The sequence below is a fragment of the Tupaia chinensis genome, unplaced genomic scaffold (genome assembly GCF_000334495.1).
Source record: "Tupaia chinensis unplaced genomic scaffold, TupChi_1.0 Scaffold000639_1, whole genome shotgun sequence".
Taxonomy (NCBI): domain Eukaryota; kingdom Metazoa; phylum Chordata; class Mammalia; order Scandentia; family Tupaiidae; genus Tupaia; species Tupaia belangeri.
The window spans coordinates 1,581,694-1,605,913 of NW_006160160.1; the positions used below are offsets into that span (position 1 = coordinate 1,581,694).

General features: G+C 32.6%; 1 protein-coding gene across 1 annotated transcript in view; it reads left to right on the forward strand.

The window, feature by feature from the left end:
- The window catches only part of ADGRB3 (adhesion G protein-coupled receptor B3), an 841,452-nt gene that overhangs the window by 318,507 nt on the left and 498,725 nt on the right, over nucleotides 1-24,220 (forward strand). Inside the window, exons 4-6 of the mRNA XM_006159627.3 lie at nucleotides 7,124-7,234; nucleotides 13,719-13,880; nucleotides 20,783-20,947. Of these exons, the coding sequence (XP_006159689.1) occupies nucleotides 7,124-7,234; nucleotides 13,719-13,880; nucleotides 20,783-20,947 (438 nt within the window). The remainder of the gene's footprint in view (nucleotides 1-7,123; nucleotides 7,235-13,718; nucleotides 13,881-20,782; nucleotides 20,948-24,220) is intronic.

Below are 24,220 nucleotides of genomic sequence, written 5' to 3' on the forward strand. Positions count from 1 at the left end.
GGATGATTGCGGTTCAAGTCCTGGACCTGGCAGCTTTCTTTCTCACTATTCCCCATCCATTTTTCTCTCTGTCTTTCTCTGGCAAAACTCATGTGAAAAAGTAGTAATAATAATTAATTAAATAAATTGTTCTTAAAAAAGAAAAGAAATAGCATCTTGGTTCCTATTGGCAATTATCTAACTATATTAATGGAAGTAAGAGATTATTTGAAGATAAGAAGATCAGTTAACCTTATTTTTTTTTCAATTTTTTTTTTTTTTTTTGGAGAGGTTTTCACTTTAGGGCACGTGCCCCGGCCAAAGAGAGACATAGAGACAGAAAGCGAGAAATCACCCCCCAGAGGGGATGGCCACGCCGCAGTCCCTTCTCCTCCATTTTCCTCTTGGGATCTTGGACACGCACGCACACACGCTGGGCATGAGATTTAAGCCGCCGGGTCCGAGACGCGAACCGCAGTCGACTACGTGGGAGTCCAGCGACATAGCCATTACGCTAACTGCTGGTTCCCACCTTTTAAATTTTAATAAAGGATTTTTTCATATTCTTGATATTTCTTAGCATGTCTTAATTTATTTTATTACACTATTTTCTAATATGCCTTATTACACAATTTTCTTTCTTGCATTCTTTGGACATTATCTTCCATCTATTCATTGTTTTTTTCATTTTCTTCTTTTGGAAAATGAAATTAGTGTATTTATAATTAACTGTTAAGTGATCTGTTAAAGTGTCCTTTCTCATTTTAACTAATGATGCATAATTCCAAAATTCTAGTTTTATAGTCCAGGTAATTGGGAGAAATTCTAGTTTTAGTTCTTTGACTATACAGACTAGTCTTTTCCCCTATTGGCTCTATCTTTTCATAAAACACTTAGCTGTATGTGCACCTAATAAATTCTTTTTTTTTTTTTTAGAGTTTGTTTTGCTATAGGGCGCACGCACACGCCAGACAGACAGAGAGAGACAAAGAGACAGAAAGCGAGAAATCACGCCCCCCCCCCCAAGGGGGATGGCCGCAATTCCTTCTTCTTCATTCTCCTCTCGGGATCTTGGGCACACACGCACAACACCCCGCGTGCGTTTTAAGACACGAACCACGGTCGATTACGTGGGAGTCCAGTGACATAGCCATTACGCTAATTGATGGTCCCATAAATTCTTGTTAAATGAGAGAATACAATTTTTATGTCCTATCACAATTTTTTAAATGCAAAATTTAAACAAAATCTAGAAATCAGAAAGGTAAAATCTTGATGATCTGGCTTGCTTTTTACTATTTTAATATTTCCCAAATACGTTATGCAGGAAACATTTTGCACATAAAATCATTGTGTCAGTTATGATTCCAATAAATGTAAAACTTAATGAGCAAATTTTATAACTTTTACCCTTGCCTAAATATTCACCTAGAATGTAGGACCAGCAGTTGGCATAATGGCTATGTCACTGGACTCCCATGTAGTCGACCGCTGTATGAATCCAAGTGTATTAATCCCGGTGGCTTAAACTCAGGCCGGGCACATGTGCGTGCATGCCCAAGATCCCAAGAGGAGAATGGAGAAGGGATTGTAGCATGACCATTCCCCCTGGGGGATGATTTCTCGCTTTCTGTCTCTCTGTCTACCTCTGTCTACTGGCAAGTGCACATGCCCTAATAGCAAAAACCTCTCTAAAAAAAAAAAAAAAAACCAAAGAACCTAGAATGCATTATATCTGCAAGTGTTATTTTAGAGAATGTCTGATTGCTTCTTACTAGTATTTACATGTCTGTACCATAAGTCACTCAGATGACAGAATCTTTTTTCTGTCAAACCGTGAATTTAGTATTTTTGCATGTAGGTTATAATGTCACTTCAAATGTTCAGTGGCATGGCTAAAAAGATGTATTTTATATTTGAAGATGTATTAGTAATTCATTGCAGTAAAAGGTATTTAAGAAATTAATATTAAAAAGTAAGTTGCATATGTAGCTTAGTGATATTTTCATTAGCTTAAATAATTTTACATAGTTCAAAGGAGAAGGCAATGTTTAGTGGATTTCCTTGGGATATCAGCTTTAGCATACCAGAGACAATTTCTTATTTATTTTTGCAACTTTAAAACCTAAGACATATTAAGAAATTAATAAATATTTGTTATAAAAATGAAGCTTTGTTTTAGAGTAGTAAGATTTAATTTCTAAACAAGATAACATTTTAATTATATAAACAAAAATGTGAATGTACTTATGGATAATAAACCTTGTTGACAACAGAAATATTATTATAATCACACGTAACTAATTATCAAGAACTTTATTAAAAATTTTAATTTTTCCCTATTGAACAAGTCACCAGGCTTAAAAGAATGGTTTTAGACATCTAAAAACTTGCACTTCATACCACAAAATGTATTATCTAATAATTAAATATTTAATCCCAGCTATGTGCAAAGCAGGAAGTGATTTTTAAATTAATAATCCATACTTCCTTTCCCTTGGATGTTTCTATGCTAGTAGGAAAAACAAAACATTTAATATAATAACTAAATTTAGAGCTCATTATTAATTCACAAGCAGAATAGAAGTTAAGGAAGGTGGAAGTTGATGCATTTGGTTGATGAGAAAATAGTTGACGGAGGCGGTGCTGCTGGAGTTGGGATTGGAAAGAGACTTTATTGCAGGCCTGGCAAGAAGAGCAGTGTGGCAAGTGGAGGAAAATGTGAGAAAAGGTACAGTTGCTTAGCCATTTCCATGACAAAAAGTAGTGCAATCTGGCCACAAAGTGTGGACATTAGGTAATTCTGAACATTCCTTGAGAAGCAAAAATGGCTCAGGCTAGGATAGTTTCTGTGCAAATGCAAATTAAAGCTAGCTAGCAATGTAAAATTTGTATTTATATTGCAATGTAGATTACAGTAATGAGTCTTATCAACTAATTCAATAATCTACTTGTCCGTATGTTTAAAAATAAGCATGTGGTAAGATAATGAACAGATATGTGTGTGTTTTAACTTTTTTGATGATTTCAATTTGATGTCATTATAACCCTTGGTTTCCAGACAAAACTTTCATGCACACCCACCTGGTATGATTTTCAAGTCATCTGGTCTGAAACTTGAACTGTGACTGGCCAGGTGGAACTCTAGCACCTGAATCACCATGCCACTTACTAGCCCCACATCTATTTGTTTTCTTTCTTTTTAAAAAAAGAATTATTTAATTTAATTTTATTTATTTACTTATTTTAATTTGACCAGAGTGGGACAAAGCATGTGCAAGAGAGACAGCAAGAGGGAGAGAGAAAGTGAGAACGCAAGTCACCAGGTCTGGGACTCAAACCACAGTCAGCCATGTGGGAGTCCAGCACCCTTAACCACCACACTACCTGCTGACCCCTATTTGTTTTCTTTCTTTTTCTCCTGAAAGATTTTTGCTATAGGGCACATGCACTTGCCAAAGAGACAGTGAAAGATAAAGCGAGAAACCACTCCACCAGGGAGGATGGCCATGCCATAATCTCTTCTCCTCCAATCTCCTTCTGGAATTTTGGACATGCTGTACATACACACGGTGTGAGATTTGAGCCTCTAGGTCGGGGAGCTGAACTGCAGCTGACCATGTTGGAGTTCAGCATCTTAACCACTATACCATTTGCTGGCCCTTCTATTTGTTTTTTAAAGATCTACTTTCATGTTCCTGGATGAGGGAAGAAAGAACATTAAATTATTCTTAAGCCAATAGATTTTCAAAGCCTTGCTATAGTTTTGGTTGTATTTGATGTCCAGAGTACTGCTTTTTGGCAAGAAGCACAGTGCAAGTTTGTCTAAGAAAATGTGCCTTAAACATAGAAGTCATTGCAATCATCGGGGTTTAATACATGAACATCGTTATTTATCTACCACTTCATTGATATCATCAACATAAAGATACAGGAAATAACCCTGAATTTTCATAAGTCATATACCATATGTACATATACAATATTATGCTACACATTTTTTCATTTGATTCCATAACTTGCTTTTCATTGCTTTCACCAAAGCAGATCATCTTTTTATTTGGCTATGCTATTTTTCTTGTGTAACTAATGTAGAATGTTATCTTTGCCAAGATCTCATTTGAATATGAATCAAGCACCCTCTGAAGAACTTCTATTATTCAGAACGTTTAATAAGCTAAAGGTTTTACCACAAACCACATTGAGCACAAAAAATAAAAATAGCAAAACTAATTTTTTTCTACATTTGGATGATCCAATTGGCCTTTACTTTAATTAGAAGCAAAGATGATAATATCATCTTGAAAGAGAATACAAACGTTTTGACAATACCCAATGTAAGACATAAATGTAATAGCATTTGTTGTTTATCCTCAGTATTGAAAAAGACACTAAAACAAAGGGGATTTTTATTTTCAGACACTACGTACATAAACATTGCCAAAAGAACTTAATTAGATGTGAGTTTACATGTTTTATTTAGAAATTTGAATAGTTTTAGATTTGAATATTTTAAAAAATACTACCATAGTGTTGTTTTCTGTCAAAAAAATATAAGTTATTAGCACATCTTCTTTCTTAAAAAGGATTTATCAAGACCTCATAGTCTCATTTTATAAATAATTTTTCTGATAAATTGTATTAACAGTATTAACTATTTTATTTTAAACTTTCGATTATGTAAGAATTACTTAATAAAATTCATAATTTTTCAAAAATATTTTAATACTGTGACTTATGATAATGTATTAGCACTAATACTCAGATATTGATTATTGATAAGTGGAAATGACATTGGACAATATTAGAATTTAATTTGTTATGTACATTTGGGGGGGATGTAAATCATATTTTACCTATTAATATGAAATAAATTCTTTAAAAATCTACATTTCACTTGATTTTTAACTTCAGAAATCATTATAAATTGAACATGACAGTTCTAAAGTCATCTCAGCTGTGTATACTGACATATTCAGACCCTAAATTTCAGAATCTTAGGCCCTATCTAAACAAACCACTCATCCTTAAAAGACAAATTGCAGGTTATTATGCTGCCACTAAGTTAAAGAACCATCTTCTACTAGCATAGGTTACATAGTTACTTACTGTGAAATTTAGAAATTGTGGGCATAAAATAATTAATTTTGGCATTCTTTGGCCTCTGAGTACCAAAACTACATTAGTATAGACATCAGAAACTCCAAACGATTTATATAAACATGAACTATGACTTAAACATCAAAAGTGATGCGCTTATACACACATACTATGTAAATTATTATAAACCCAAGAGAAAAAAAAAGGTAAAACTTACTGTTAATAAGCTTACTCTTAAATTATTTTGACTTTTCAGATCCACAAATACATCAATTGCAAGAAATATTTTTAAATTTGGATAGTACATAAAAGCCTAGATATAACTTATTTACTAGTCATTTTTCAAAATCATTAAATCGTTAGTAATTACATACTTCTTCTTAGCCTGGTAAAGATAGTCCATACCGAACACATAAATGAGTGGAATGAAAAGATGTCAACAATGGAAATGGTGATGGATTTTACTAGATTAAACCAACTGACATTTTGTAAAAACTTTCATTTCCTATCTTGTATATTATCGAAACTGACAAAAGCAAATACATATTTATACTCTTCAAATTTCCCAGGGTCGTTTTTTTGAGTAGAATAGCAGTCTGTTTAACTTTTATGTGGGAATTTGCTAGAGCAGACAGGAAGTTGTGCTATTCTTTTCTCCTTACATAAAAAAACAAGAGCTCATAGAATTAGTACTAACAAAATATTTATTTAAATACATCAAGTAAGTTGTAATTTTTTTAATCAGAAAATTCCTTAAAAATGGATAGAAAGCTGAATATCAAGCTCGTGAAGTTATTCATTCCAAAATTTTGACTTTATTAGTGCTGTTATTTGCCCTATAGAACACATTTTACACAATCATCTTAGTCATGCATAGAAGCCCTGGTGTTAAGAGCCCAATAATGTTCCTGGGACCAGCAGTTCGCATAATGGCTATGTCGCTGGACTCCCAAGTAGTCACTGCGGTTCACGTCCTGGACCCGGTGCCTTAAAACTCACGCCGGGCGCGTGTGCATATGTGCCCAAGGTCCCAAGAGGAGAATGGAGGAGAAGGGATTGTGGCGTGGCCATCCCCCATGGGGGGTGATTTCTCGCTTTCTGTCTCTCTGTCTCTCTCTGTCTGGCGAGCGCACGCGCCCTATAGCAAAAACCTCTTCAAAAAAAAAAAAAAGAGAGAGTCCAATAATGTTCCTGATGTAAGAAAAAGGACCACAATGTCTTGCCCCTCAGGAATTCCCTTCCCCTACTACACTCATTCAAGCCAGATCCACAGCTATTCTCTGTATTAGACCGAAGTTTTAAAAATATTCACATAGAATTTGTCATTTCGTTTGATTTATTTTTTCTCTTACTCATTTGCCTCAGAGGCCCAGATCTTTACCTTTCTGATAAGCTCTACTCCCAATGAATTACAGGACAGAAACCTGGAGTCATTCTCTTCTTAAAATATATTTTTTTAAATAGAAGGCATTCTGTTACATATAGTCAGAAAATGACTGAGGAATTATTTGAGGCAAGGTAGAAAAGAATTAGAATTATAAAGGCCTCCATTTTCTGAGACTCTGAAGACACCAAGGGCGTCCTCTTCAGATGAAAATCATTAAGTGAATGTTTATCTAGGAAATGTAGATTTCAAGAAAAATGCTGAAAAACTTGTGGGGGGTAATTACTATTCAGCAAAGAAGCAGCTGCTACTCAGTCAGGATTCTCTCTCTGAAAAACAACAGTTAACACTGTGGTTGTATTTTTTCTGATGTATTGCCTCAAAACATTATCAGAAAAGAGTACAATATTTTTGTTAAGTTGAATTAAAATCTTATGTGTCATTTAATTGACTGTTACTGTTTCTTGAAACCTTGTTCATGTTTTAGGTTTTCTGACTTGAGTTTAGAGATATTCCAAGCAGATCAGTCTAGCAAATTCAGAACTGTGGATTTAATCAGTAATTTCTAGGTATGTGTAGGAACATATTGCATGAGACAGTAATGTAATTTGTGAGAAATGTCTACACACAAGCTTTCATATACCTTTATTCTGTCTTTAGAATTTGGAATGATGGGAGATCATACAATTAAAAGTCAGCGACCTCGATCTGTTCATGAAAAAAGGGTCCCTCAGGAACAAGCTGATGCTGCTAAATTTATGGCACAAACTGGTAATACGTTAGTTACATTTTTCTATTTCTTGTTGTTAATTTAATGAAACCACTGCATGTTTTCATAATCTTTTGCTGCACATTTGTCAGTTTTTGGAGCTGATTTTTTTTGAGCCATTTTTTTTTTTTTTTTTTGGTCACCAGTTAAAGTCCATAAATAAAGTAGCTGTGAATTGAAAACTGCACAAGAAGTGCGTCATAATTATTTTGCTTTCTGTATAGGGCAATTAGGATTTACATATTATTATTTACTTAGGTTCATTAATGATATAAAATGTATCATTAAAACTTTAAAGAAACACAACAGAACAATTTCTTCAATAATTACTTGAAATAAGACTTTCAAGAATTATAATTTTAAATTGGACTTTACATGTTCTAATTTAGTTTAACAAAATAAAATATCTCATAGAATATTGTTCAAGTGTAAATACTATTTATAAATAATTTTTGATGGTTAAAATATATAGGAATTATTTGGAAACTTCTTTTAGCATTTAATATTTTTTATTTGAAGAGTTTGTTATGTAAGCTAAGCAGTAAAAAATTGACAGTCTATGGTAACAAGTTTTAATACACTCCAAATAATTAAAAATAAACAAAAATGACTTTCTGGTTTATAAAAACATTAATTCTAAATTAATCAGATTACTTTTAAAAACCTCTCTTCAAATATATACATATATATGTGTGTTTATGTATGTATGTAATGTATATAAATATGCAAGTGTTGTTCAAAAGGTTCATGGAAAATATGTATTATAAAAAGACTATGAATAGATTTAAAATGATTGTATCAAAATAAACTAAAATTCCACTTTTCTATGAACCTTTTGAAGTCTCCTGTAATACCATAATAGGTTTTGAATAAACAAATGTATTCATATTTTGACTCATTATAATAAATAGTCTATAATTCCATCTAAGGTATATTGCATGTGGCACATCCTTAGATAAATTTTTTTAAAATTTTTAACTGTATCTTGAACATTTTTAGCTGTCTATATTTTGGAAAGTTGAAAATTGTTCTAGCTATATTTTTACAAAGTTTTATACATTTCAGTCTGGACAATTTTACCATTTATAGAGAAGTTTTAGGTACATGACTAACTCTCTGATCTTGATAAAATTCCTCAAAGAGCATGTTCTTAGGGTAATATTTATTCAGAAGACCAGATCGGAACCTACAAATTAAAAATGCAAATATTGTTGATAAATTGTATTTCCGGTTATGAGTGACTAGTATAATTACTATAGGAGGGAACTCCAAATAGTATGTGGAAAATAGAATTAAAGTATGAGATAATTATGGTCCAAATTAAAAGAAAAAAATTATGCATAGTGTTTTCATAATACATATTATCCATGAACTTTTTGTAGACCCCTCATATTCTTTGCAAGTAGATCATATTCTCAGAACAGAACAGTATGTTCTGTGAACAACTTTTAGATTTTTTTAAGCTATACATTTCAACTAATTACACAAATGATGAAAACTTATTTATCTGGATTACTTTTGACTCACCTTCTTACTTAGGAGAAGGAGATTTATGTTTTTACCACTTACTTGAACAAGACTAAAATACATGACCAGGTTCAGGCAAATTTCTAAATGTATTTTTCCCCTTTACAATGCACAGAAAGTCTCAATCATTGAGCTGAAACTTGGGGATATTCCACTCTAAATAGATGCATAGGTCATAGTCTGACTGGTTAGCCTCCTAGATATCATCTCTGGGGGGCATTTTTCCAAGATTAGAATAGAGGCAGTACCTTTGTGCAAAAGAGGTGACAGGCATTCATTTACTGAAGTTCCTAAAATTAGAGTTGGTGAAGAGTGAATTGGAGAGCCATAGCTTTAAACATCCAATAGTGTAGTAATATTAGTTTACGCATAACTGCTATGCAATTTGGCCAGGAATTTTTGTCCAGAATCAGTTTGTGGATTTGTCTATACAAATCCTTGCCTCAGTTTACCTTGGTTACATATATAAGGAAAATTACAGTTTTCAGCCAAAACCCTTTTTTGCAAATTTGAATTTCAAAGAAATGTTTTCTTGGTGAGAGAATTATTAACTTCAGTTTTTGTTTTTATTCACTTCTTTCCCAGGCATTGTCCAACATTGTCTCATATATAGTAACATATGACATGGCAAATAGATGAAATTTGGTAAACAGACTCATGTGGAGCTTTAAAATCATTTTCTCATATCATTAAAATTAACTCAGAGAATGCAATGCACTTAAAAATTAAAGTTCTGTATTAACTGGATGTTTGAATTAATAAATCATTAATATAATTTTATTTTAAACTAGATAGTACATGTAAATAAAAATAATCATAAAATTATTTTAAAATTTAATTAAAATAATGATATAAGATAGCAAAACTGAATTATTTTAAATAATACCTAATATTCTAATTTCAACACTAGGCAATTATTAAGCTAAAGAGAGTTTTTTTTTTAAATATTTATTGACATTACTATTTCTTTAGGTGTTAAGGTAGCCAAAAAACACAGGTAAGTGTTGCACAATAAAATTTTAACAAATTTTAAGCTTTATGTATAAAATTGTTTTCTGTATTTGTCTTTCAAACCAAGATACAGATTTTCCACATATAAACAATCATAAAAATTTGCTAGCAGTAATTTGAGAATAAGAAGTAATAAAATAAAGATAAGATAGAGTAATAATTAAAGGTGATATATTTTTTATATTAATCATAGGAGAAAAAAACACATGCAAGCACAGTTATAAAATAAGAATTACTTCTCAAAATGAGTAACCTGGCCTCTCTAGTTCATAAGTTCTGTATACAATATAACTAAAACTCAAGTTTTCTGTATAAAATGTGTTGACTTTAAATATATATATATATTATGTTTGATGACATAGCATTGCTTTATCAAAATAACTAGATTATTTTAGTCAGTCCAGTAGTTGAGATAAGCTAGTTTAAACATAAATGACCATGCGGGAACCAGCAGTTAGCGTAATGGCTATGTCGCTGGACTCCCACATAGTCGACCGCGGTTCGCGTCTCGGACCCGGTGGCTTAAATCTCACGCCGGGCGCGTGTGCGTGCGTGCCCAAGATCCCGAGAGGAGAATGGAGGAGAAGGGATTGTGGCGTGACCATCCCTCCTGGGGGGTGATTTCTCGCTTTCTGTCTCTATGTCTCTGTCTGTCTGGCGAGCGCACGCGCCCTATAGCAAAAACCTCTCCAAAAAAAAAAAAAAAAAACATAAATGACCATGCTATAATAGTCAAAGACAATCAGTTATTTATTGCTAAGAAAAGTAAAATAAGATTGAACAATGTAAATATAGGTATTTAGTATAAACACCTAAATTGAATAGCAATAAGATGCTTAAGGCATTTCTGTGACACTTACTGATGCTACTAGCATCATAGTCATCAAATGATTTTAAAATATATTTAGAAAAGTAGTGTTTAATTACAGTATATTAGGAATATAGCATGATATCAAAAATAAAATGTGTTTCTAATTTCATGATTTTAACATACTAGCAAAATTTTATATTGATGTTGTGCTCATAATTTAAAATGTACTCTCATGCATATCTGACCCAGCCCACCATGTTTTGAAGTAGGTATGTAGGTATGTTTCTCATCTTATTGAAGAGATTCATGCAAATAAAGTGACATTATTAAGTTCACAGCTAATATTCAGTAGCTTTCCATCAAATACATGTCTTCTGACATCAAGTACAATCCTTTTCCAGTTTTCTCTCATATTTTATGCCTAGTTAAAGAGCCAAAAGAGTGCCTTAGATACTGAAGACTTCTAGGTGACCTTTAACATGCCTTTTCAGTTACAAACTGTGGTAACAGACAAGTTTGTGCTATCTCAAATATACATATATTAAAATTAGTATAGTTGTGTTATACTTTACTCTTTTAACTTCATTGATTTTTTTCTAAAAATATTTTTCTCATAAAGTATGTTAACACCTTCTCACAATGACCCAATGTGCTCACCTGGAATGACCTTCACAACTTTAGAAACTGGAAAGTGGCTACATGGAAAAATAAGGAGTATTTGGTGGAAACATCTCTTGAAACTACAGCATTTAAATTAAAACAAAATCATTTTTGCTGATAGGTTACCATACTAGTGGCAAAATTTGATTCAAAAATTTAAAGTCAATTTGTATTTTTCTAATTTATTTTTGATCAACAGAATAAACCTTCAGTTTGAGGGACACTGGTAAAGGCCAGTTCTGAGCATTCATTATCAGCCTGTCACATCTGGGTGCCACGCCTCTTCAATCTCACTGCATACACTCAGAAACAACTAAACTTTTAAATTGTACAAATATGCATTTAAATGTAGGACTAGATCTTGATTTATTACTTAGTTTAATTAAAATATATCTTCTGTCATTATAAAAAAGCAAGAGAAGAACAGAACTGCTTTTGTGGCAAAATAGAACTAATTTTATTAATAACTTTTATCATTTCACTTATTACAGTCTTTACATTGTTCATAATTTTCTTGCTTTTAGTTAATAACTTACAACCATAACATACATTTATGCTTCACTTAATCTCATTATAAACAAAGTCTGGGATACCATTTAAACATTTGCATTATGTTTTCCCTAACTTTAAGCTTAAAGTTTTCATTGCTAAATACACATATATGTGTGGATATTTTATAACTATTATCATATTGTTGGGTTTATAGAAACATAATTCTCAACCTTGATAGAAATGTCCTTATTGCAAAATGAAAAAATAGCGAGATATGGCTTTAAATTTTATTAAAATGCTCATCCAAGAACATTTTTATGAAATTAGCTATGTATAAGTTTGTGAAGGCAAAAAATGCTGAAATGATCAAGAGTGACCTATACAGTACTTTCGAGACAAACACAGATCACAGCATTGAAAAGCAGTTTTATTTAATGTAATATGTCTTCCCAGTTATCATTGTCTGCTTGCTTATTATATATATCTTGTTATAAATGCATTATCATCTATGCCTCTGGGTGCATAATGCAGACCAGTAAACTCTGTGCAATGGTTCTACTCAGTGTACGGTTAGCAGACTGGTGTTTGTCCGCAAACTGGTTGTTATAGGCCCTCAAAGAGATAAATTGATTACACCAAATTATAAAACCAACTATTTCATCAGCACATCATGTTTTAATCTAGCTGATGGCTTTTTTTTTGTTTGTTTGTTTTTTTGACAACACTAAAGAAATTAGTGTGTTGAGTTACATTCTGGTTCAAAACTTCTCTGTCCTTGAGCACCAGTTTGTGGACCAGCTGCGTTGAGTAGCACTGCAAATAATGTCTAAGTCATTTACTAACCCTGCAACAAAAGAGAAATAGATGATTAGATTCTATCCTTTGAATTTTGTCCCAAAGGCAAATTCTAGACAGAATCCATAGAATATAGTTAAACTGCTCCTTGATTTATATAACAAGTAGTACAAAGTTGTCAGAAATGCCACACCTGTAAAAGTTTTAAACTGCTAAATGTTTAATTTAAACAGTTACTACTAGCAGGAAAAAAAAAGAAAGACCAAATTTTGAATTTGAAAATAAGCAACTACAAGTCAAATCATTATAAGAAATTGTTATTCTGAACATGGTGGCAGAATAGAATTTGAAGTCTACTCCATTGGCCTTAGAAACTCATATCTTTTGGGGACATGTTTTAGATAATGATAGAAATTATACATAGTTTCAGGGTAAAACTAACTCCAGAAATATTAATAGATTTCAACTTTCACTATCTTTTTAGCACCCCAATTTTTAAGAAAAATTTAATTCCATATAAAAATAGAGGAATTTCCCTTCACATTTGAATGAAAATCACTTCTATTCTCTAGATTTTGTGTAAACTTGTGAGCAGGAGGTTTTAATAAATTACCACAGAATAAATAGCTGTCATAGAATGAGAAAGTAGAACTTACACTAAGAATGAATAATAAATAAGTGTCTGTGTTCAACACAATAAAAATTAGGTGTGCCTAAACTCCAGGGCTCTACTTCATCTCATACTGGAAAGGATGTTACGCAATACAGGACTGGGGAGAACACATCAATTTATTCCTACTCATCAAAGCTGTAAAGTAAGCTTAGAAATAGATTTTGCTTCATCTCTCGTAAAAGTACACAGTCTTAGACTGGCTTGAAGAGAATCACTTCAACATTCATTGTGTGGTGTTGTTGAAAAATGCTGAATACTTTCTTCATACTGTCCATAGCACATGGAATGTGAAGAGTAGTTTTGCTAACAAGGTTATAGTGAACTTGGTCTTTGCATGTGCATTGTATGCATTCCTCTTCAAATTTCTTTTTCTCTGAAGTGTTGTGTACATTTTGATGTACTGTCATATTTTTACATTGAAATGATTCTTGCATGTCATAATGTCAGTTTCAGTATAATGCTTTCTACATGAATATTCAAGACAGTATTTCATATTTATTTGTTGTCTTGCACACAGGTGAATCTGGTGTGGAAGAGTGGTCCCAGTGGAGCTCATGCTCAGTTACTTGTGGTCAAGGGTCGCAGGTGCGAACCAGAACTTGTGTATCACCTTACGGGACACACTGCAGCGGCCCATTAAGAGAATCAAGGGTTTGCAATAACACTGCCCTCTGTCCAGGTAGTGTTAGTAGCAACTACAACTGTGGATGTTATTGAATTGTGTCATGCTACGCCTTTGGAACGATTTGTTAATATATTAATTGAGTATAGGTATTTTAATTATAGTGGATAATTGTAATTCTTATTCAACTGTGATATTAAGTATGGTATTATTTCTGCTTTCAGAGCAGTCAAGAATTTTGTAAGTGATCTCGTTCCCTCTGTGAATTTCAGCTTCAATTTTCTGCCTGTTTCTACTTATATTTAAGGTTCTTTCCTGCATTTTAGGTGGTAAAAATGTCCAATTAAATGTTTGAGAACAAATATTATTTCCCAGTATACTAAAAACGTGATGACGTGTATCCATTGTTTAAGGCAATGGTTGACATACTCTTTCGGACAGTCCTCAGTTTTTCTGTAACTTATGTCACCCAACTGGAGAAGATACTGTGCCTGACCAAAGAACTTTCTGCCGTTCAAGCAACTGTCCTCATCAGAGCCAGTTGTTTTATAAACTTAAAGTCATTCATAAAAAAGAGTGAGAGAGAAAGAGAGAGATCTTTCATGTTAAATGGAGCACAGCACAATAGTGTGCTCCCTTAAGGTCAGATTTCCATGTTACATCAAAATTTTGTTCTTCAGTTGCTGAACACATGCATATTTCAGGCATTTCTCCTTTTAGACCCTGACTACCATTTAAAAATAGAAACTAATAAGAATCTGAACTTTCTTTCAAGAAGTCCAAAGTACAGAATGTTCTGAATCTCCAGGTTAATATTTTGTCTAATCATTTAATGGGTGAGTGACTTCAAACTTATTAACTACTGCAGATGACAATGGACATGCATTTACAGCTTTCTAAGGGCCTCCAAAAGGGAGCGAGTATAAAGGACCTGGCACTGCAGCAGCCTTTTATCTGCTAAACTGGGCTTTAAAGTTTCCTAGTGAGTTCAATTTCCAGAGATGGCTGATTCTGCAGTTGTTAAAATCTAGAGTAGAGAGTGGGTGGAATAGTGAAAGAGTAGGGATAGTCCCAATTTCCCAGCAGACTAGGCAAGGTTGATCCATTAAACAACTGTCTGGAGGAGTTGTTTAATGGATATAAAGTTTTGCACTTGCAAGATGAAAAGATTCTGAAGATCTGTTTAACAGCAATATGAATATACTTAACTGTATATTAAAAATGGATTGGATGGTAAATTTTACTTTATGTTTTTAATCACAGTAGAATAAGAATCTGGAGGAATAAAAGTCAAAGAAAATGATGGGCAGGTGGAGGAGGAATAATACAGTGAGGTGGGAGATCTCTTTGAATTGAGAAGTAACAAAACAGTAGATGAAGGTAGAATTAAAGTTAAATAGGGCATAAAGCTGAAGGATATGAGGAAAAGAAGATAGAATTAACAGGAAAAGAACAATAATTGCCACTGGAAACAAAAATCAATGAGGGCCAATGATAATTAAGCAGGATAGAACATGAAAAGATATTCAGAGGAAAAATACAATACTTAAAAAGGTCATGGAAAGGGAAAAACAAAAAATAAACTGGTGATCATAGAACAAACAGATTGTAAAGAGATGATGAATTTGGAAATGAGATCTTCAGTTCACAGGAGTAAAGGTGTGTGGATGCTCTTGTGGGTGTGAGTAGATCGGGTTGTGTGTGAGAGTCCTTAAAACCAGCTCTTTCTTACACTATTTATATAAGGAGCTCAAGAATTAAGCTCCCTGTCCTTGAGAATGAGAAATGTGTGAAGAGAGAATTAAGTAGCACTTGATGTATATGTGATGAAGAGTCACTTACACAGATAACATAAATTTATCTCATCAGCATCTATTGAAATGGCTAAGATCCTTTCGGTATGTAAGCCTAGAGCCTAATGGCTATTGGTTCCCCAAATGGGAGTCTGAGTGACTCCGGAAGTGTTCTCTACAATTCTTTATTCGAGCCTACTTTCCAGTTACTAGTTTTGCCCATTCATAAGGTTGACATATGGAAGTCTCCCTCCTTCTGCCAAAGACTGCTGATTAAAACCTTCACTGGGCAAGAACAGCATCTGTAGCGGGACCAGAGTGCATTTCCAGCATGGACTCCCAAGCTCTCTCTTTCACTCTGAGTGTAATGACCAGAAAACTGAATTATATTCTCTTATCATAAAGTTCTTCTTGATTTCTTACATCTCTTATCATCATAAGTACTGAAGAAGTACTTTCCAATTACTGGTTTCTCTTCGCCTTCATATACATAGTTTTTGTCTTTCTGAATTTGTGTTAAAATGTCACTGATAACAGGAAAAGCATGTTTATTCACGTGTAGTTCAGATTGTTGAATTAAAGAGAATAAATTGTTTTGTTAATTACTTTTTAGCTTATCAAACATTAAAAATAACTTGCCAACTTCATTGTTTTAAAAATGTAGAATACAGTAAGTATCCCACTATAGGAATTTGGAATTCCTTCTATATTGTTACTTTATTAATTATGAAATATTTTCTCTTCAATACTTTGTTTCGTTATTTTCCATGGTCATAAATATGACCTGTATTTTCCATCTAATATATCCTGACAACAGTGACAAAAAATGAACTTAAAAATTTTAAACAATATTTTAAGCAATATAAATATAATTTCCAAAATAATAGAACAATAATAAATTAAATAAATAATAAATAAAATAACACCTGGAGACATTTCTAAAATAATAAACTTCTAAGAAGAAAATGAGCTCAGAAATCAGTAACTGACTTGTCACACTGTGGATACTCAGATGTAATTGGCATTTAATTAATTTAATAAAAATGGCATAGAAGAAGAACAGCTTGAATGTTAAATCGCTTTTGACAAAATATGTGGAATAATAGAATTAGAATTTATGTTTGATTGCTGTATGAAAGACTAATCAATAGTATTATGCATTAATTACCTTTCACCATATTATTCAAATTGCAAAGAAGGGTTTTCTTTCTTTTTTATTTTCTTTTTTTTTTTTTTTTTCTTGAGAGAGGTTTTTTACTACAGGGCGTGTGCACTCACCGGAAAGACCGAGAGAGACAAGGAGACAGAAGGTGAGAAATCACCACACCCAGGGAGGATGGCCACAACTACAATCCCTTCTCCTCCATTCTCCTCTTGGCATCTTGGGCATGCATGCACACGTGCCTGGCATAAGTTTAAGCCACGGAGTCCAGGACTTGAACCACATTGACTACATGGGAGTCCAGCAACATAGCATTACGCCAACTGCTAGTCCTGAAGGTTTTCTTAAATAAATTCCATAATAATGTGTTACTTCTAATATGGATCCTAAGATATTTGGCCTTTTGCAAAATTTTTTATTTGGACATTATACACTTTCAAAAAATGTTTTAGATAGATTCACAGAAAATAAATTGAGAAAAGTGGATATATATATTTAATTATATGCTTACTTTTCTAGTTGATAACAGTTTTACAATCTACTCCAGTTTCTTAACATTTTTTCCATTTTTTAAAATTTTGATTTACATTTTATCACTTCTTTACATTATATATTTCTTTTTCCAACACAAATATCATGCATGTTAGTCATGATAAGGATATTATTATATACATTATCATCATCAAATAGCTTCTCATTTTTTGTCAATTGAGCATATTTTACCCGTTTTTTCCTTCCATTTCCTTTCCCTCCCTTCCATACTAAACTTTTTTTTTTCACATTTTCTTGATTCATGACAGATCTTAAAGTATGCACAAAGCTAGAATCTAGTGACAAGTTCAATGTAATTTTCTTCTGAAACAATTTTTTTTTCTCTCTCCATTCCCCCTTTTACTAAAGAGAGGTATAAACTAACTTATTTGCAAAAAAAAAAAAAAAAAAGGTTAACCTCAATTTGGTCTGTTATTTGCACAAAGCCCCCTCCCCCCATAAGAATTCAATTTCTGATGGACAGTGGCAGGTACTATTGTATTATTGAATTTATGCAAATATCCATTCTGTCACAAAATAAGAATGTTCTCAAGTATCTATTTTGCTATTGCAAAGGCCTCAGGAAAGAAGAAAAGTTTATGTTTCAATTTAAAAAAACTTTTTTTTTAACAAATTGCTGAACCCAACAGCTCAAAAGAAAACAAAAGTCCTTAAATCTGGAAGACAAAGAGCTATTGATGTTTTGATCTCAATAAACTTTGGTTGTGGGGGAGGGGGGCATCCTGTGTATTTTGCAATGTTTATGAGTATTCCTGGCTTCTACCCACTAGATGCCAGTATTGCCCCTCTTTCTTCTGAGCGTGCCAAGCAAAAATGTCTCCAGGTAATAACAAATGTTCCCTGGTAGGAAAAATTGCCCCTGAGTGAAAACTGCCATTCTACTCTCTATATATACTAATCCTTCTAGAAATTTGTGCAGATTAAGGAATGGTTTGGGATTTGGAACTTTTTTGCCATTGTCAGAGTTGTCATATTTATTTCTTTCTTAGGAAAAAAATCCTTGAACATTAATGAATTATTTTATAGAAAGCCTAATCAAAATAATATAAATTGTATACATTTATTGTAAGATACAGTAGTAGTATATTTTGTGTCTTGTACAGTTTTCTTTTCATATCCAGTCAGTACAAAGAAAAAAAATATAGCTAGTGTCTATGCAAAAAAAATTTAAAACTTGGTGAATTTGACTTAAATTTATTGGTTTTGTTAGGATAATTTTTCAAATAGACTAGATCATTTATATATTTGCATTTTTTTTGCAAAAGAAGGGAACTTACATAGTAATTTTCTATTAAAATAGAAATATTTAGTCTTTTACATAAATGTTATGGATAGCATCTGTAAACAATAAGGTATGTGCTGTAATTTTCTGCTAATTCAGTAGTGTCTAGAACAACAAATTATTAATAATTTCATATCCTTTTCAAATGGAAGAAGTATTTTAGTGAGGTGGCTAAGTCATTAAATTTCACCATGTAATAATAAAGACTGTTAAAAAGTATTAAGTAGCATTAATTTTCTGAGGATTCTAGTTTTACAACTTAACTAAGCTGTCAGTGTTACTCAGCATTTTTTGAGACTCATGGAGAAAAACTTGCCAGTTTAGCAGCCTTTTTTCCCCTTGGATTGCATAATGCATATAAAACAGTATAATTTGAAAGATGAGAAGAACAGAATCAGCAATATATATCTCATATAGAAGCATCAAAATTTTATATAGCAAATAGAGGAAGAAAGGCTATTTTAAATGGAGAAATCTTTAGAATTGGAAATTAACATCAAAATTGAGAAGAATATAAGTTTTTATAATGTAAAAAATAAATGTAAATTCCTTTTTAAATATTCTACCATAATCAATCGATACATTTATGTGTGTGTACACACACAGATACACATAATTTTCTTGAGGTTAAGTAAGACTTACTGTTTATTTTTATATCAATGGATATGAATCATCTTTGGTTTTCTCAACCATTTTGGAGAAAAGTGAAAACATTTTCATTTCTTTTATTCTTTTTGTATATGTTTAAAATACGTTTTACAGCAAATTTTGCAGAATCTTAAAGAGTTTTTCATGGAATGTTACTCAAATTTGGTTATTATTTTTGTTTAAGTGTGTTTTTACAATGTGTTGCAATAACAATGCAAATAAAAGATCTGTCAAATTAAGATTGTAATGTATGTGACCAAATAACAGCTTAGTCAGCAAGAAGATTCTGAACTTAAGAGTATTTAGTCACCTCTTTCCTGCCCCTTTATATGGACCACAAATGTTGAGGATGAAACGAACATATTCTGGTCATTTTCTACTCTAAATTTCTAATAATCCCAGTAAGTGTCATATCAAATATCTGAACTCTCGAACTTATATATCGAGAAGTTCAGCATCAAGATAGGAGCTTTTAAACTAAAAAGCAGGTGTTTCCTGGCTTGTTTTTATTTGTCTTCTCCATGGGGTGCTATTACTTAACTATTCTGAATATTAAGAACTGAGATGAGAGTAGTCATTTACCTGGTATGGAAGAAATCTAAACTTGGAATTCTGATTTTCTTTTATAGAGATATCAATATTTATTCACAGTGGCCATTAAGCAACACATCGTATTATTATTTATGATCATGTTAATTCATCGGAATGGTATATTTGAACTGTTGGTATAGTCATAGTCATGTTTAGCATAAGCATAATTAGACTTATTTCTTTAGGAATTTATATTAATTAAGAGATTTAACAGTTCAATCAAGTTTTGTAGGAGAAAAAGTATATTCTAATTTTATGGCTGTTAGAAAGAGATCTTCGTATTTGCCATTCCTTTGAAGCAGAGGAAAAGGGGAAACTTTATGGAAGTAAATGCTGTTTGAAATTTCCCTTTTCTTCAAAAGGTGGTGATTCTAAAGCTAATTTTTAAATGGTAAAAATTATTTATTTTCTAAAATATGAGATTAAAAAGCTGGTTAAAATATGAACCAACAATATTCATATTTTAAAAAAATTTTCTAATACTTTATGTCTTCAATCCTAAAATTTTATAAGTATTAGAAAAGTTATGTTGGCTATTAGCTATTTAAATGCAAATTTTACCCCAGAAGATTATCTGCTATGAGAAATTTATTTTTCTATAATACTTTGGTTGATATTACTTTGAATTAAAAATAACTCATGATTATTTTACCATGAGACAGAGAAACATTTCCATTTAAAAAAAAAAAGGAACAATTTAAACTTCATGACATGAATATCTGTACTAATGCAGAAAAAAGCACATGCAGTTTTCCATTATTTTAATGAATTTTGAGACTTCTCCATTTTATGGCAAATAAGAATGTTATCTCAACTGAGTTTTAAAAGTATCTGCATGTATTCTATTTATGATCTTTTCAATTATAAAGGAAAAATGTATTTTACTTTGCCCCTCTGTTTCTGTTGTTGAAGCTTCTTTGCTTTATTACAGTACATGGAGTTTGGGAGGAATGGTCACCGTGGAGTTTATGTTCATTTACGTGTGGTCGAGGCCAAAGAACAAGAACAAGGTCATGCACCCCTCCTCAGTATGGAGGAAGGCCATGTGAAGGGCCTGAAACTCATCACAAGCCTTGCAATATTGCTCTTTGTCCAGGTGAGCATATTCTGCATTTGGCAAGCTTTGTGTTTATGTGCTTTATATGTGGCTCCTGGTATACAGGAAGTTTTTTTAAGAGAATAATGTTTCTTTAGTCACAGTGGAATATGTGTCCTTTGGTTAATTGTTCCTTGCCTAAAACTGCACACTTTTCACGATTTTTTTCTCAAGTCTGTCATATGTGGGATGTGTATGTGGTGTGTTTCCTTGAATGAGTACCAATCAATTTTTATTGTTATTAGATTTCTATAAATGTGTATATTAATGTTTTGCATTAAGATTTAATCTACACATGGCTGATCCTCTCAGGAAAATTTCAAGAAATGCTAATGGCTTGAGGTTGATTATTGCCTTCACGCTGTAACTAGAGAGACGTGATTGAGAGGCACTCCTTCGAATGCTATTCTCTCATACTCAAGTAGGTAACTAATGGAAAAGGGAAAGTTATATGCTTTATAGTGGACAAAAATTAATAAACTGGGGACCAGCAGTTGGCATAATGGCTTTGTCACTGGATTCCCACGTAGTCGACTGCAGTTCAAGTCCCGAACCCAGTGGCTTAAACTCACACCAGGCGTATATGCATGCATGCCCAAGATTCTGAGGAGAATGGAGGAGAAGGGATTGTGATGTGGCATGGCTATCCTCCCAGGGGGTGATTTTTCGCTTTCTGTCTCTCTGTCTCTCTGTTTCTGGCTAGTGAATACGCCCTATAGCAAAAACATCTCAAAAAAAAAAAAATCTCTCTCTCTCTCTATTTTTTCCCAGTCTACTTTCCATGAACTTTTCTAGGTATAAAATACTTGAATGTCACCAAGTAAGGAGTCTATATTGTTAAAATTCAGATATAATATCTCATTTTCATAAATTGATATAGTTATGGCCTTATGTAAAAAATAACTACATGGGTTTTCAAGCTGCTTGAGTTTAATATTATTACTACAGTGGAATCACTGTAAGACCACTAAAATTACATGATCTCCTTTCATATAGATCCTTCATTTTCAGATAATATGCTTATACTATTTATAAATTTGTTTTAGGTCATATTCTCTCATAAGAGAATTTTATGGACCTACACTTGAGTATTTATGATGTATCATTTTCATCCTTTAATTTTGTTGGATTGTAAAGGAGAGAAAAGTTTTACCAAATCTTATCCCAATATATTATCTCGAAGCGAACACTAGTAACTATGCTTTAGAAAAAATATTTTTAGGACCTAACTTCTGTGTGAGTCCTAAATGATGTGAAGATGCTGCACTCCATACGTTGAGACCACACGTGAGGCTGGGGTTTAATTCTCACTCCAACCTAAAGGCTGCATGTGGTGACGTGCATCTGTAATCTTAGTCATTCAAAAGACTGAGAGAAATGGTTGCAAATTTGAGGCTTGCATGGGCAACATGGTGAGACCATGTCTAAAAAAAACTGGGTGATGTGGTGTATACCTGTACCTTCCCCAAAATCCCCAGAATGTTTTCATTCTATGCCCAAACTTTTGACATTATGATTCTAAATTATATAAGATTTATTTGGTGAAACAGTTGCAATTCTCCTTAATACTAATTGTTTCATGACTAAACTCAAGTGCCTTCACTGAATATAAAAGCATTATCAAGTAACAACAATTAAATGTAAGGTACTACTAAAAAAGACATGCAATGTCCTTAGAAGACTCAGTTATAAGCATGTGAAATTTTTAATGCAATTCTGAAAACATTTACCAACAGCTGCAATTAAAGGTGGCAATTTAAGGATTCAGTGGTTTTAACCAACATTTCTTCTAGCTATCCTGAATCCCGAAGACATCATCTTAAGGGATAAAGTTATGATAGGCTCCATAATGAATAATAGGACCTTTGGTTAGGTCTTTGGTTAGACCTAAGAAGTGCAGGCAAGAAGACAGGACACATTTGAAACCACAAATTATATCTTCAGTGACTCACCACTTTTGCAGGATAGGTTTACAAGTTTGAGAAAGCCATCTGCCTAGGATCCATATAAAATGAGAAGAAAGAAGAGAGCAGCAGATACTAGTTTGAGTTATTGGTAGCTAAGTTGTACACTCTGTCTGATAGTCGGGATCGATTCACCTAGAGCAACAGAAGGAAGTCATTATTGTTTATTCACTAGCTCTTAAACATAAAGCTGTTTTCTCTTGCTTTTTTCAACTATACAAATAATTAAGTGGAATGCTATGGAAGAATGTATGTGTTTCTCTTATCTCACCAAACTCAAACTCAAAGCTAAGGCTAACCTATGCGTTCTATTTTCTCTAAATTCTCATTGCAGTCACTAAGCATTGAGTGTGTAATGGCGTTAATTCAAATTTGAGGATAAGGAATCTCTCTTCCATTTCCTGTTGCTCTCTCCATACAACTTTGTCCTTCGTAGTATCCAATAAATTAATATTTAATGAATTTTCTTGACATGCATGCATCCAAATTTCTACTTTTTATCTCAATTTTTAAAGGACATTTCCTATCTCTATTTAGTAATACAATAAAGTGGTATAGTGGAAGGATCTTAGACTTTTCCAAGAGAACAAATATATTTAAATTTAGATTTTTCACTTTTAAATACGTGTGTGCTCCTCTTCTGGTCCTCAGCTTCTTTATCTGTAAAATGAAGTAGTAGGGATACCCACACTGCAAGACTTTCCAGAAGACCATGTGAGATACTGCAAGGGAGAGAACTTGATAATAGTAAATGCTGTGAAAGTATTAGTTTTTTTTTTTTTTCTTTTGATAGCAAGAGAAAGCCCAAATAGGAAATTGTGGTATATCTCAATAAAAGGTGTAAGAAAAAACTTAACTGAGGAATTTTGGCTTGTGCTAGATGGTTTTAGGGTAGTTTTAAGGAAGAAGGGTTTTGTTCTAGATTGGATGCTATTTGGAAAGGGGAACAATTATCTGACTGGGTGCATTGATCAATTATCTAGGTGGAGGAAAGACTAGTTATAATTTGTAAAGAAGTAGCAGTTGGTTAATCATAGTAGCTGAGGGGGGAAAATGTTGGTACTTTGTTGGTTCCAAGACCAACAGAGACTTCCTTCTGGACTCTGTCTTCAGTGGTTTTTATGCTTATTGATATTTTACTACAGAAAAGTATCAGATATAATAAAATGTTTGCATTTTCTAGTAGGCCCTCTATTAAAAAAATATATATATATGTATATATATATATGTTCTCAAATAAAATTTATTTAACTTTTTCTAAAATTAAATATTTCAGAAAATATACAAGATTACATATTTATTTCAAAAC